General features: G+C 32.9%; 1 protein-coding gene across 1 annotated transcript; it reads right to left on the bottom strand.

Annotated features, from left to right (window-relative positions):
• Positions 1–2,225: 2,225 nt before the first annotated feature.
• Positions 2,226–6,925, bottom strand: LOC102578387 (E3 ubiquitin-protein ligase ORTHRUS 2-like). Its single transcript, XM_006343118.2, has 9 exons — positions 6,380–6,925; positions 5,393–5,925; positions 4,692–4,817; positions 4,117–4,216; positions 3,971–4,032; positions 3,773–3,875; positions 3,386–3,527; positions 3,027–3,244; positions 2,226–2,862 (listed from the first exon to the last, which is right to left on the bottom strand). The coding sequence occupies exons 1-9, from the start codon at positions 6,842–6,844 to the stop codon at positions 2,551–2,553; spliced, it is 2,061 nt and encodes a 686-aa protein (XP_006343180.1). The 5' UTR covers positions 6,845–6,925; the 3' UTR covers positions 2,226–2,550.
• Positions 6,926–13,468: the final 6,543 nt, after the last annotated feature.

The raw sequence follows: 13,468 nt of genomic DNA, 5'->3' as shown, positions 1-13,468 counted from the left end.
TGACGCCTGCATTTTAAATCATTTGATTCTCATATGTAAAACATGTACTATGTAGATCTCCAATTTGATCTTCTTATATATTATTGTACATCATGTATCTATAAGTCGTTGATGTGTGGATTGTTTATTTTTCATCTTGTATATCTCTTTTGTTGGACATTATTGTTGTAGCTGATCTATAATATCTGACTCAATTTGTCTATCTCTTTTGTTGGACATTATTGTCGTAGTTGATCTATAATATCTGACTCAATTTGTTTGACGCCTGCATTTTAAATCATTTGATTCTCATATGTAGAACATGTTATTTGTCTAAGATAATTATGCCTTTAGCCTTCCTTCTTTTTTTATTATGACAAGGGAAACCACAGCCGCTATCCTTTGGGTGCGCACAGGGTAAAACCCCCGCTCCTATGCAATAGCTCACAAACCACATAGGAGAGGTAGCCCACACTAGGCAAGTCCGATGTGATGAGCTCGGCCCAGAAGGCAAATCCCTTGCTTTCGCTGGCAAGGGGTTTCGAACTTGAGGCCTCCAACATGGAAGTCCCAAGCCCAAACCACTGGGCCACCCCAATAGGATTCCTTTAGCTTCCCTCGATAATGTATACATGCAAAATTAAAATACCAGTTAACTAAAAATATTTGTAACAGTGTTGTCTTCCTAATATGTGTGTTGAACTTGTATGATATTTCCTTCCATCATAGCTCTAAACCCCATTATGAACATTACATTGCTCCAAGGCCAATCTCATACCCCCTAATTGTTTTAGCAAAGTGCCAAAGAGTTTGTTTCCAATATGACAGGTAGTAATTATCTCTCCACACACAACTCATACCCTTCCTTCAAAATCATAGCCTCATTAAATACACTTGTAGAATTTGTCATCCTTCTACATAAAGCAAATTGTAAATCTCCTCCATCTTTTTTATATAGTATGTTATAGAAGTTGGACCAAAATTTCCTTTAGAAACATCATCAAATTACATTTAAAACAACCTTAATTAGGAAGTTTTCAACTTACTCGTATAGATCTTATCAAGTGTATGTACTTATGAAGGAAATCCATGAAAAGGGGTCTTTTTTGTGGGATTTCCTTCATTCAAGGATATAAAATTAGGGTTAAGCGATGAATATTTTTAGAGATCTCATAGATCACTCTCCTCCAGGTCACAATGCCTCCATAATTCATCTTATTTATTCTTTTCCATATTTGCCAGTATACCATATCCGTAATAGTTTATAAAATTGATTTAATTCTACTAAAAATCTCAATATTCTAGTTTGGTGATATTGCTCAAAAGGATCATCTACTCAAGAATAAATAACAAAGTATTCTAGGTCTTTTGAGCAGACTCACTAATAATAAATACTTTATTTATCCCAATTTATATGACTCGATTTTCTTTTTAGTCAGTTTTAATATATCTTGTCTCACTCTCAATTACAAATCAAGCTCCACTACATGATATAAATCCCCCAATTTAGATCAGTTGTTTGATCATATGCTAGAAAAACCCAACAGGCTCCCATCATACTCCCTCCGTCCCATTTTATGTGGTAACATTTAACCGGACACCGAGTTTAAGAAATAAATAGAGACTTTGAAATGTTTACCAAATTGCCCCTTCAAAAAATAGTCATACTATTAAAAACTAGACTCATTTTTCTCTCTCCTCATAAATGTATTGGAATACTATCTTTAAGATTAAGTGAAACCAACAAGAGTAAAAAAGGAATTGTACTTTTAAATACTTACCATATAAGAAAATGTGACATTCTTTTTGAAACTGACCAAAAAGGAAATGGTGTCATATAAAATGGGACGGAGGGAGTATTTCTTATTTAATAGTGTCTCTAACCTTAAGCATTTTTTTCCAAACTTACCCCCCTCCCCTTCTTCCATTGTACTAATAATAAAAGAAATTTGGAAGTTTCGAAAACCCATCATAGTTTAGCAATTAAGGCTTTAGAGATATCAAATAGAAATCTAAAACCCAAACTTCCTTCCTTAAGGAAACACATCTTAGCTCATGATATCAAATAGAAATCTAAAACCCAAACTTCCTTTCTTAAGGAAACACATCTAATCTCATGATACCCAATGTTTACTCTTGCCCTCATCTTTGTTGCTTCATAAGAATCTGTTGAACATCTTGCAAAGTTCATAAATATTGAACTTAGGTTCAGCAGAAAGCAAATACAGAGAATGCTTCATAACAAATTTAACACCAAAATGCAAGGTGTATAAAGAAAATAAATATCCATCATTAATGGTTGCAATTCATAATTGTAACCTACTATCCAAAAAGATTACAATAGAACACCAATTGGTTGCTATGCAATTGGAATTTGACTAATGTACCAAGTTCATTAAGGTCCAAAACTAAATAAACCTGAAACTATCCAACAATAAATGAGTCAGCCAGCTTGTTCAGAGTCATCATTCCCAGAACCACCTTAGTTGCCACCATTTTGCTTCTTCTTCATAGATAGGTTGTAGCTCCATCAACCGTCCAGTCAGTTGTGGCTACTCGCAAACTGAAAACTCAGGTGTGGGCAGTATCAACTTCCTCAAGATTATGCACAACATCAGATTTGTCAATGGGTTTTTTGGGTGATACATTGTCAATGCTACTGGATCTCTTCCTCTTGTGAGTCTGCTTGGTTTCAGTCTCATTGACAGGCTGTGCACCTTCTTTATCATCCTCCACACTTTTATCTGTTTCAACAGCTTCATCAGCTATAATCTCATTGTTTCCATCCAAGCTACCATCATCAACATCAACACTTAATGCTGCATTTTCTTCCTCAATTTGGCGCTTCAGAGATTCAATCACATTCATCAACTCTCTATTAATCTGCCAAAACAACACCCTTTTGAGTAAGACCAAAATTTATAGTCAAAATAGTAAGCCTAGTGCTTATTAAGTTTTACTCATAAATATTCACATATAAAACTGAGATTGTAATGATCAGATTTTGGAGTCCCATGAAGTCATCAGGTGTACTGTGAATTAGGTACCTGGGGACTCTGGAGGAAATCAGATATATCAGTTGGGCATGATGGGCATTTCATTATATTTTTCTGGGCTCGTAATGTACGTCTGCCTTCACATGTCCTCTGTCTTGTAAAGGATTGACCTGCAAAGGCACCATCCAAACATGCCTTGCAGAAGTTATGAGCACATGGAGTGGTAAGCGGGTGATTCATCACTTCCCGACAAAGATGACAAGTAAACTCTGCACCATCAAAGACCTCATCTCATTATATTAAGAAACATAATAGAAGAATATGCAATCACTAACAATCACACAAAATACATAGTCAAATCAGATTAGAAAGGAAAATATGTAATGAAAAGTGTTGAATGATAGGTATACCTTTCAAGAGCCTCTGCTTTACAGACATTGTAAGTCTCTTTGGTCTAACTTGTCTCATTTTTGTTCCATCTTCATTTTCACATTGAACTGGTTTCCTACTAGGAGGAGGAGCCTTTTTCCACATCCAGCAACTCTTTTCCTCCTGTAAAACAGAAACAACTATTACAAACAATACCAGCATTCATGTAACTGTATGATTTGCATATGAATAAGTTTATAAAAAAAACATTTCACTGCATTTTCAGAAAAAAGGTTAAGTCACCAATTAGATTGGTAAAAAGTTATTAATAATCAGATAGTCAGCATCCTTTTAATGTGCTACATTACAAAAAGGAAAGAATCAACTGGAGATTCTAAATATCATCAGACAAATATCTAGCTTCTCACATCATAATCCCAGGCTGGAGCTCCTTTTCTCTCAGTCATATCTGTGGCACCTTTTAGTTCTTTGATGGCAGGCAAGGCCCTAGGACGGTCCCCATGTTCATCACTGCCGATATATACAACAAGGTGAACAAGAACATGATTAAAGCCCAAATAGAAGGGGATGACATTATAACAAAGTAAAATGACACAATAAGAGACCTGGTCCATGGTGCAGGATCATTATCACAGCGCACAAAAAGGTATCGACAAACTTTGAATCCCTACACAAAAGTCAATGTAATGTAAATAAGTGACAAAACAAGTTAAAGATACAGATGCATGAAGCTTTTGAGCAAGAGTTCAACTTGTTTCCCAGGTTTCCGCCAACACTTTTCAATCCTGTAGACCCCGTCATATCGTACTCCTTTGTCTGGTGCATACGAAGAGCATTTCTCCTTGTGGGACCTATACATATTGGAATGGACAAAGATAAAACTTGTGAATAAGAAATAAACTCCCAATGGAAATGAAAAAGATACTTGATGTGACTATTGAAATACAAAACAACTTGTATTAAACCAATTAGTGGATGCTGATAGAATTAGTTTGCTGTCACAGGACAAGATATGCTCAATAGCAGAAAGTATCATCCCAAAGCAAAAAAAAAAAAGTGGATTGCAATATAGAACACTTATCACACTACTTTTCACTACCAAAAAATTGGAACAAACAACCACTGTGGAAGGAATGGCAAGACTGATAACATGTACAACAGCTAATCATGCAAACTTCACTAAGCAAACTACATATACTTTGGTGGACCACCCATGAGAGCATAAGAAAACAATATATCAGCCAACTTCCAATCCAAAGAAGGAATAGCAAGAACTTGTTTTAGCTCTATACCTAATTATTCAGAGAGTTTAAGGCAGCAACTGACCTCACAACTCGGACAGGATAACCCTTGAGACAGCTGACACGTAAAGCTTCATTAAGCTTTTCAAATTTCTGGTCAAACGATTGTAGCTTGTTTGTTCTCTTGTTACCACTCAAGTCTCTTCCACCACTATCCAACACAAATCAACATAAAAATAGTTAGAAGAGTACCTCACAGCAGAAACCAGCAGCAGATATTAAAACAACATTACCAGATGTAGTCCCACAAGTGGGCTTTGAGAGGGTGGTGTGTACGCAGCCTTACCCCTACCTTCTTAAGGTAGAGAGGCTATTTCCAAAAAATTATCAGTGTAAATAAGTAAAGAGATGCAAAACCAAGCATTAATCTGAACTCACATTTAAGCAAACAAAAGACACTAAAAATAATCACGCAAAGTTGTGAAAAAACTAAAAGGAAAAAACAGCTTAATGAAGAAGATCATTCATGGACCAAATTCAGTGTCAGGTCACATGACTAATTACTCAATTAGTAACTGACATGATATTACAATGTGTGGATATCTTACAAGTAAAAGTGTGGTTCACAAACACAAAAGAAATGAAGAACAGAAATTCAACATAGAAATATGCATCATAAGTGGGATTCATACTTTAATAAATTGAGTGAACAAGTTGTACACAAGGTGAGTTTAAAAAGAAGCCAGAATGCACATGCATCCAGTAAAAAAAAGCCAGGCCCTTTACCTTCCAGTATAGAGAAACCATTCACCGTGATCTTCATCATCTTCGTACCCACCAGAAAGTGCAACAGACTGGGCCCCATAATCTGACTGTCCTGCAATACCAGCCACATGAGGGAAATGAGCCCCCCATTGCCGACACTCAAAACGATCCTCCCAAGTCTCACCAACCATAACACCCACGTTGCGCTCTGGATCATTGTCTGCTGAAATTGGTCCAAAATGGTCACCAGGGATTGTAACAAAAATCTTCCCACTGCAAGCATTAGCCTTTCCAGTCTTTTTTGCACGCTCAGTGGTGAAAGCTTTGTCAGGTCTATTTTGGTTGTGAACGAAATGTGAAACTTTTGATGACCCGCTAGAGGCACCAGACCGCATCATTCTTGCCATTCTAATGGCAATGACCAGAGCAGAGTTAATTCGAGGCTGGCTTGCCATTTTAGCTGGAATAGGAGTGCGACAATTAGCACAGGTACTCTTCCGCTGCCCAACCCACTTTTGGAAGCACTTCAGGCAAAAATTATGACCACAAGGTGTCTGACATGAAAAAGATAACAGTTTTAAGATGGAGCTGTATAAAGCTTGCAAGTTAAATTACTACTCCTTGAAAAGATAAAGAGCATTTATTCAAACAAAGGATTGAGATAACTTGTAAGCAAGTGATCAACCAAGTAAGTAAAACAATCCTAATGCCCAATCTGTTGGGTTTGAGCTGTTCAAAGTCATGTACACAACCAATACTTTAGTGCTCAAACAACAACAAAAAAAAAAAAAAATATCGAAGCAAAATAAAAGCATAAGACACCATTTAAAACAGCGATTATTGCAAAACAAATAACATATGATATATCAATGAGGCATTCAGCATTTGAAATTAAGGGTAGCTTAAGCATAAACTTTATGTTTCAATTAACAAATGCGAACCATAAAACATACAAAAGCAAAGGGGGATAAAACTTAAAACAAAATAGAAACAGATATCAAGATATACCGTAACAGGTCTCTCAGGCAGTTGCATGCACATAGAGCAGTTCAAACTTGAATCGAGAATATTCAGCACATCCTTGTCTTGATTAACCCCTTCAACAGTCGCACCTTCGTCTTTGGAATTTCCGCTCATGAGGTCTTGTCGTTTCTGAGCCTTCTCTTGCTCGGTGAGAGTCGAATCAGATTCAATGACCCGAATAGCAGCGATCAAATCGCCTCTTCCTCCAGAAGATGAAGAAGCAGCAGCATTCTGTTTAACAGGTACAACATCGGCGGCGGGAGGCATAGAGCAGTCAGGACACTCCCAGTTGACGGCGTCGCCCATGGAATCGGGCGGAGCAGAGAGACAGCTGACGTGCCAGGGAGTAGCACAAGTCTTACAGGTGAGGGATTCGTTCTCCGATGGCTTCACTTTGCAGGCCATACAGACGCCATCGCCGTCACATGGGAGATCGCTATCGTGCGCCATCGGAGAAAGCAAAGTAGAGTGAGAAAGTGAGAAGGAAGAGAGAGAAAGAGAGAGAGGGCGTTAAGAAAGAGAAGAGACGATTGGCGATTTATTTAAATAGAGAGAGATAAAGGGAGTGTGTAGAGTATAGACTAATGCCCAAACGACGCGGGGATGTTTTCGCGATAAAAAATATTGGTGTCAAATTTTAGGTCAAATTTTCAAATTTTAGTCTTCCCTCTATTTTCTTGTGAGGTCTATAAATGGGAAAAAATTCTTCATTACAAAAATGAGTAATTAAATTATACAAAATTAAATTAAAAAAATATTAGTTTGACTAAAAGTAATCTTCCATTAATATTTTAGTCAAAAATAATCTTATTACATTACTTCCTGGTCAAAGATATTACTTTTCCTAATAATTATTTTTTTTCTTTTTAAACACATTATTTTCCAAATGAAATATAACTTTTTTTCTTTTTTTAAAATTCCTTTAATTAATATAAAAGTGGACAAAAAAAAAAATTCTTAATATCCCTTTATCAATTAAAATATAATTACACCATATACTTTTTAAATTCAGAATATAATGGGTCGTTTGGAAGAGTGTATATGTAATGCTTACATTAATAATGTTTACATTAGTAATACTTGCATTTATACATAGATTATTTATTATTTATTGTTTAATTTGGTGTATTAAAAATATCATGTATTGTATTAAAAAAATTATTTACAAATATACCCTTCACAATTATGGTGGAAAAGATGTAAAAATGATTTTGAGGGGTAATAGGTCTTTAACCATATTGATGCATGCTTAAAATCCTCTTGCATTACTAATACCTAAAAATTCATGGTATTAGTAATACATACCTCAGTACACAATAGAGTACATAACTAGGGGTACCAATTGGCAAGTTGGGTTAAATTTGGACAGACCGTAATGGATCAAGACAACAAACTGGGTCAAGACTCAACTCAACCCAAATTTGATTGGGTCAAAAAAGATTGAGTAACGAGTTATAGAACGAAAGACGCAACTCAATCCAAAAAAAGTAAATTATCCGGCCCAAAAACAACTACAATCTGTCCATAAACAAAAGAAATAAATGAACAACCAAAAAAAGGAAAAAGCAAGAGTTGATCGTCTTTAAGTTTGAGCTTCTATCTGCCATGTAGGACGAAGTTTAATTGTCTTATTTGTTTTTTTTACCTAATAAAATTATTGTTTTTTCTTTATTATGATAATCAATTTTTTATTTTTTTTAAATGACAAAAAAAATTCATGAATCAATTTGGGTTACATCTCAACCCAATCTTTAATGGGTTGAGCTAACAAATGGACGAGTTAATAATCTCTCCAAATTTAAACGGGTTGGGTTTGATTTTGTCAACCTTAATAATGCACATAGTTAGTGAATGCATTATTTTTGCTAATTTACTCTATCAAATATACTCCACCAAACGACCCCTAAGTCATATATATAAAATCATAGACCTCATCATTGACTTTCATTTAGATAATGATTAAAAAATTAATATAATTAAAAATATATTTTACTTCTTAATTTTTTTTCCGAATTGAAATAGGATTATCATTTACTAATATATTCCTTGATTTTAAAGCTAATATGAAAAAAGGTTCAATAATAACTTCATTGGTGATATTTTGTAATTTGAAGCAATGTAATATTTTTTTTAAAATTTTTTAATGTCATTATAATTATTGTATCTTAGCTTTAAAATCAATGATTATATCAACAAATAGTTACATGTATGATTTGTTATGATGATGATTTGTACTTTAATTCAAAATGATTAAGGGTTACTGTATATATTTAAATCTTTATATTGATTAGATCTCCTTTGGTTGTTTGTTTGCCTACATTTCTTTTCAAGGGAGTACTTTGAGAAAAGTGGCCTAAAAATATAGCATAATAACTTAGATGGTGCTATTGTATAGACTCATTGCGTGATAATTTATTGTATTAAAAGAGTGTTAATATATCTTTATTTGTGAAAACATGTTTTATGTCATTGACTTTTTATTACTTGTGCTAGAATGTATATGCAATGATTTTATTGTGTTCGATTAAGAGTAGATAGTGCAATTGATATGGTAGTCTGTGTGCAGGTGTTGTTTAATGTCAAGAAGTAACTGGTTTTCAAAATTGATTCAACTTTAAGAGAAAAAAATAAATTTTTAAAGGAGTTGCCACTTAATTTTTTAAAAGAAATTAAGAAAACTTAATTTTAAATATTTTAACATAATTAAGCCAAATTTTTTTAGAGAAAAGTGTACGGGATTCTCATTTACACTTCAAAAATATTTTTAAGGGACTTGAAATGTTCGCTAGCATGCGATATTCGACGACTTGAAAAAGAAAACTTATTTGACTAACTTGGAAAATATTTAAAGGAAATGAATATTTAAATTATTTGAAAATAAATTAACTTAAACATTCGAGATGATTTTTTTTTTTTAAATAAACTTTTGTCAAAGATGACCAAATAAAGGAAAACATTAAATAAAATCATTCAAATGGAATAAGTGATTATAACAAAAATGATTTGTCTTTAAAGGATTTAATTAAGTTAAACCAAAATTAAAGTTAGAGCCTATTTGGCTAAACTTTAAAAATAGTTTTTAAATAGTCAAACTTTAGTAACTTTTAAGTTAAAAAATGTAAAGTAGGGGAGTACCTATTTTAAACCTTTTTAAAGTCATTTTAAACTTATTTTAAGTTATTTTTACCTTTATCAAACACTCCCAAAACCTAAAAATAACTTAAAAGTAACAGACTCTAATCTAATTATTTTGGATTAATTACCTTACTACACATCCTTTTTTACTCTATTTTCTATTATTCCCTACCATTACAAAAAATTACAAAAATCCCTCTTTTCCATAATTTCTCTCACTTTCCGGATAAATCATTGTAAACTATTACCCCAAGATTTTTTTTTCCTTTTTTCATGCCTAAAATCACGTATCATCAATTATCTCCATCACTCTATTTTTGAATTTCAATTCTTTTCACTTTCTGATTTACCAACTGCAAGTTATTGAAGAGGTAGTTCTTCTTCATCTATTTTTTTCTTTCTACTTCATCAAGTAGTTGATTTTTTTATTTTATTTTAGCTTTTTCATCTACAAATTTAATCGAAGAAGGATGCATCTTCAACTTCAAAATCGATTGTGAAAAAACGCCCATAAAAGGAGGAAAACGTCGAGTTGTTGGTGGCTCCGCTAAGGGCTTTGGGTCGAGATCCATGAGTGACGCCATTGTTGAAAGTGAAAAAAAAAACTACGGAAGTTGATGTAGAGAAAAAGAGAAAGTGTAGATGGATTTCTTCATCATTTTTTTTTTGCTTTCAGCAAAGTAGATTGTTGACTTTTTTTTCCAATTTTTTGTTGTTCATCTTTTTTCTGATACATATGGGTTCAGATCTTTTAATGTATCTAGTTGATTTTGATTCTTAAAATTAATGTATAATTCGTTCGTTTCACCTTTATGATACATTACAATTTAATCAAGTACAATATATTGTTTTCAAATATTAGTTGTGATACATAACCCTAATTTATTGAAACACAAATTAGTATGTATCATGTTCATAGTTATGTATTGAACACACAAATATTACAAAATTCGTTATCTTTTTACTACCGACACATACACCCTGTCTTGTTTAACTAGTAGAAGGCTATGTATCGGTAGACACTATCAAATATTACTGTTGATACATAAACACTAATGTTTTATAACAAAATCAGTTTGTATCATAATCATAGTTATGTATATGGCACCAGGGCCGGCTCTATGTATACTTTAAAAAGGCATTGGCCTTGCATGTTGTTAAGTATCTGCAATACTATTTTATCATATTCATAGTTATGTATATGATACATAACTTTGTTATGTGTATAACACAGTTATGTATCAGATGTTGTGATGTATCGCATGTTGTTAAGTATCTGCAATACTGTTTTATCATATTCATAGTTTTTTTTGTATATGATACATTACTATATAAAATTGTAGACTTTTTTTTGAATCTGTTATAATTTGGGAGAGAATTTGAGAGAAGAAAATTTGAAATTTGAATTGTTTGGAGCTGTTATTTGGGAGAGATTGACATTAATTTGATTTGCATGATTTGGGAAACTGACATTTAATTTCCTTTTTAATCTCAATAAAGTAGTTGTATAGTGTATCACAATTAATGTATCCGGATGAAACTTATGTATCCGGATGACAGATGTTTGAAGGGATTTTTATAAAATAGAAAAAAGTAGGATATAATATAATTTAGGTCTTACACTATGACATTTATGTAAATTATTGATCAAAAGAAACCCAAAGTAGAGGCAAGAATAAAATTGGACTTTTGCCGAAATTTAGATTGTTGGGCTGGTGAACTCACTCTTCGACATGCCCTAATTTTAAATTTTCAATCTTCTAAAACTATTGTTGCTTGTGTTTTGGGTCTGGCCCATCTGTTGTACCTGCTGAAATAAAAAATAGGCCTCAGCCATTTTCTCTTCTTCCTGGATCTACTGTTGCAAAAATTTGAGCTTTGATCAATTTTTTTTATCCCTGTCAAGTTGTGTATACACTGATTATATATTTGTATATATGAACGATATATCAGTCTGTTTTTGCCTTCGATACCTGTAGATTAGACTTCCTTCCAATTTCGAAATCGATAAGGGGAACTTGAGAATTGTTGAGTTTAGAAAACCAACTCGTAGATGCAAGGAAACTCGAGTCCAATTGGACTCACACCATAATGTGGTTCATGCAAGAAATAGAGATAAGGATTAATAACCAACATGAGTTGTGGTGTACCAACTCGTAGATGCAAGGAAACTCGAGTCCAATTGGACTCACACCATAATGTGGTTCATGCAAGAAATAGAGATAAGGATTAATAACCAACATGAGTTGTGGTGTACCAACTCGTAGATGCAAGGAAACTCGAGTCCAATTGGACTCACACCATAATGTGGTTCATGCAAGAAATAGAGATAAGGATTAATAACCAACATGAGTTGTGGTGTACTGGTGAGAGTGTTTCACCCTTAATCAAAGTCTCAGGTTCGAGCCCTAGATATGGAGAAAATCCTGTTGGGAGCACCACCTCTAAATGGGCCTTGTAGTGTGCAGTCCAAATTTAGTCGAAGCTCCAATGTGAACTTCGAACACCGGATGGGAAATAAAAAAAAGAGATAAGGATTAATATTCATGCTTAAAAGACTGGCCATTAATTATTTTGACAAAAAATTACAACAATGGGTAACAATTAAGACAAGGAACTAAGGAAAAGAAAACCATCAATAATCACTCAAAACATTAAAAAAAGTATACTAAAGTTGTGCTTATATTATAACATGTAGCAGTTGAATTAATCAAGCTTCAAGCCACTGTTTATGTACAACAAATATTCCCAAGGAATTTAAACAAGCTAACTAAAATACATCTTGAAAACACAAGTAATCCAGCCGCATAGCTTGATGTAAGTATATATTTAAATAAATGAAATAGGGGGAAAGGGATGCTGCAGACATATCATAATCACCACCTTAACTTAAATCTAGGGTCGTTTGGTTGGGAACAAGTTATCTCATGATTAATTATCTTGGGATTAGTTATCCTGAGATAACTTATCCAAAATGTATATGAGATAACTTATCCCATCACTATGGTATAAATGATCGGATAAGTTAGCCCAAACACGACAACCAAACAAGATAATAAAATTTTATCCCAAGACTATTTATTCTTATTCCTCATACCAAACTAATGGTAACAGTAGGAATAGAAGTTATGCCAAGAACGAAACAAAAATTAGACGAATCACTACTAGAAAAGACTGTCTTAGTCATGCACAAATTTATATTATTATTTTGAACAAATATTGCAGATCAACGACTTCAAAAGATGAATTAATTTAGCTAAGAACACTACCCAAAATAAGCAAATCAAAGCATTTTTTCTTGTAAAAATTAGGCAAATGACATAGTATAAGAAAGAAATTACTTCATTTCCCTACTCTTTCATTAATTACCAAAAATCCCTTTTTTTAGTGTTTTTCGAATACATAATATAGCAGTGCGGATACTTTAATTAATAACGAGCGGATACTTAAATTATTAAGTTGTTGTTATCAGTTTAATGCGTTAAATAAGGGATTAAAAACTGAAATTATAATTAAAACAGAAATTATAATTGACTCACAAATCACGCTTACGTTTCTTCCTTCAACCAATCAATCGTTCATAATCCTCTAATTGAATTATATTTTTTTAATTTCAAATTATGAAACGTCTCCCTGTTCTTCGAAAAAATAGTAAAAGTTTTATTCAAACAATCAAAATATATTTTGTATCTGATAATAAAATATTGTTGTTTTTTATGATTTAAATCAATGTTACGATATTCAACCTGTTAAAGAATACTACATATATAGAACCTTAATTGTTTTGTACCAATTGTAACATATACACAAATTTGTTATTTGATACTAAAATGTGTATCATATAAATAATAATTAGTTGGATATTTTGTATCTGATACACAATAAGATTTTTCCATTAGGTGTGATTTTAACTTTATATAAAAATTTGTTGATTTTTTT

This window comes from Solanum tuberosum, unplaced genomic scaffold (assembly GCF_000226075.1).
Source record: "Solanum tuberosum cultivar DM 1-3 516 R44 unplaced genomic scaffold, SolTub_3.0 scf00042, whole genome shotgun sequence".
NCBI lineage: Eukaryota > Viridiplantae > Streptophyta > Magnoliopsida > Solanales > Solanaceae > Solanum > Solanum tuberosum.
The sequence above is the reverse complement of the archived record's forward strand: the minus strand, read 5'-3'. Positions and strand labels throughout refer to the sequence as shown.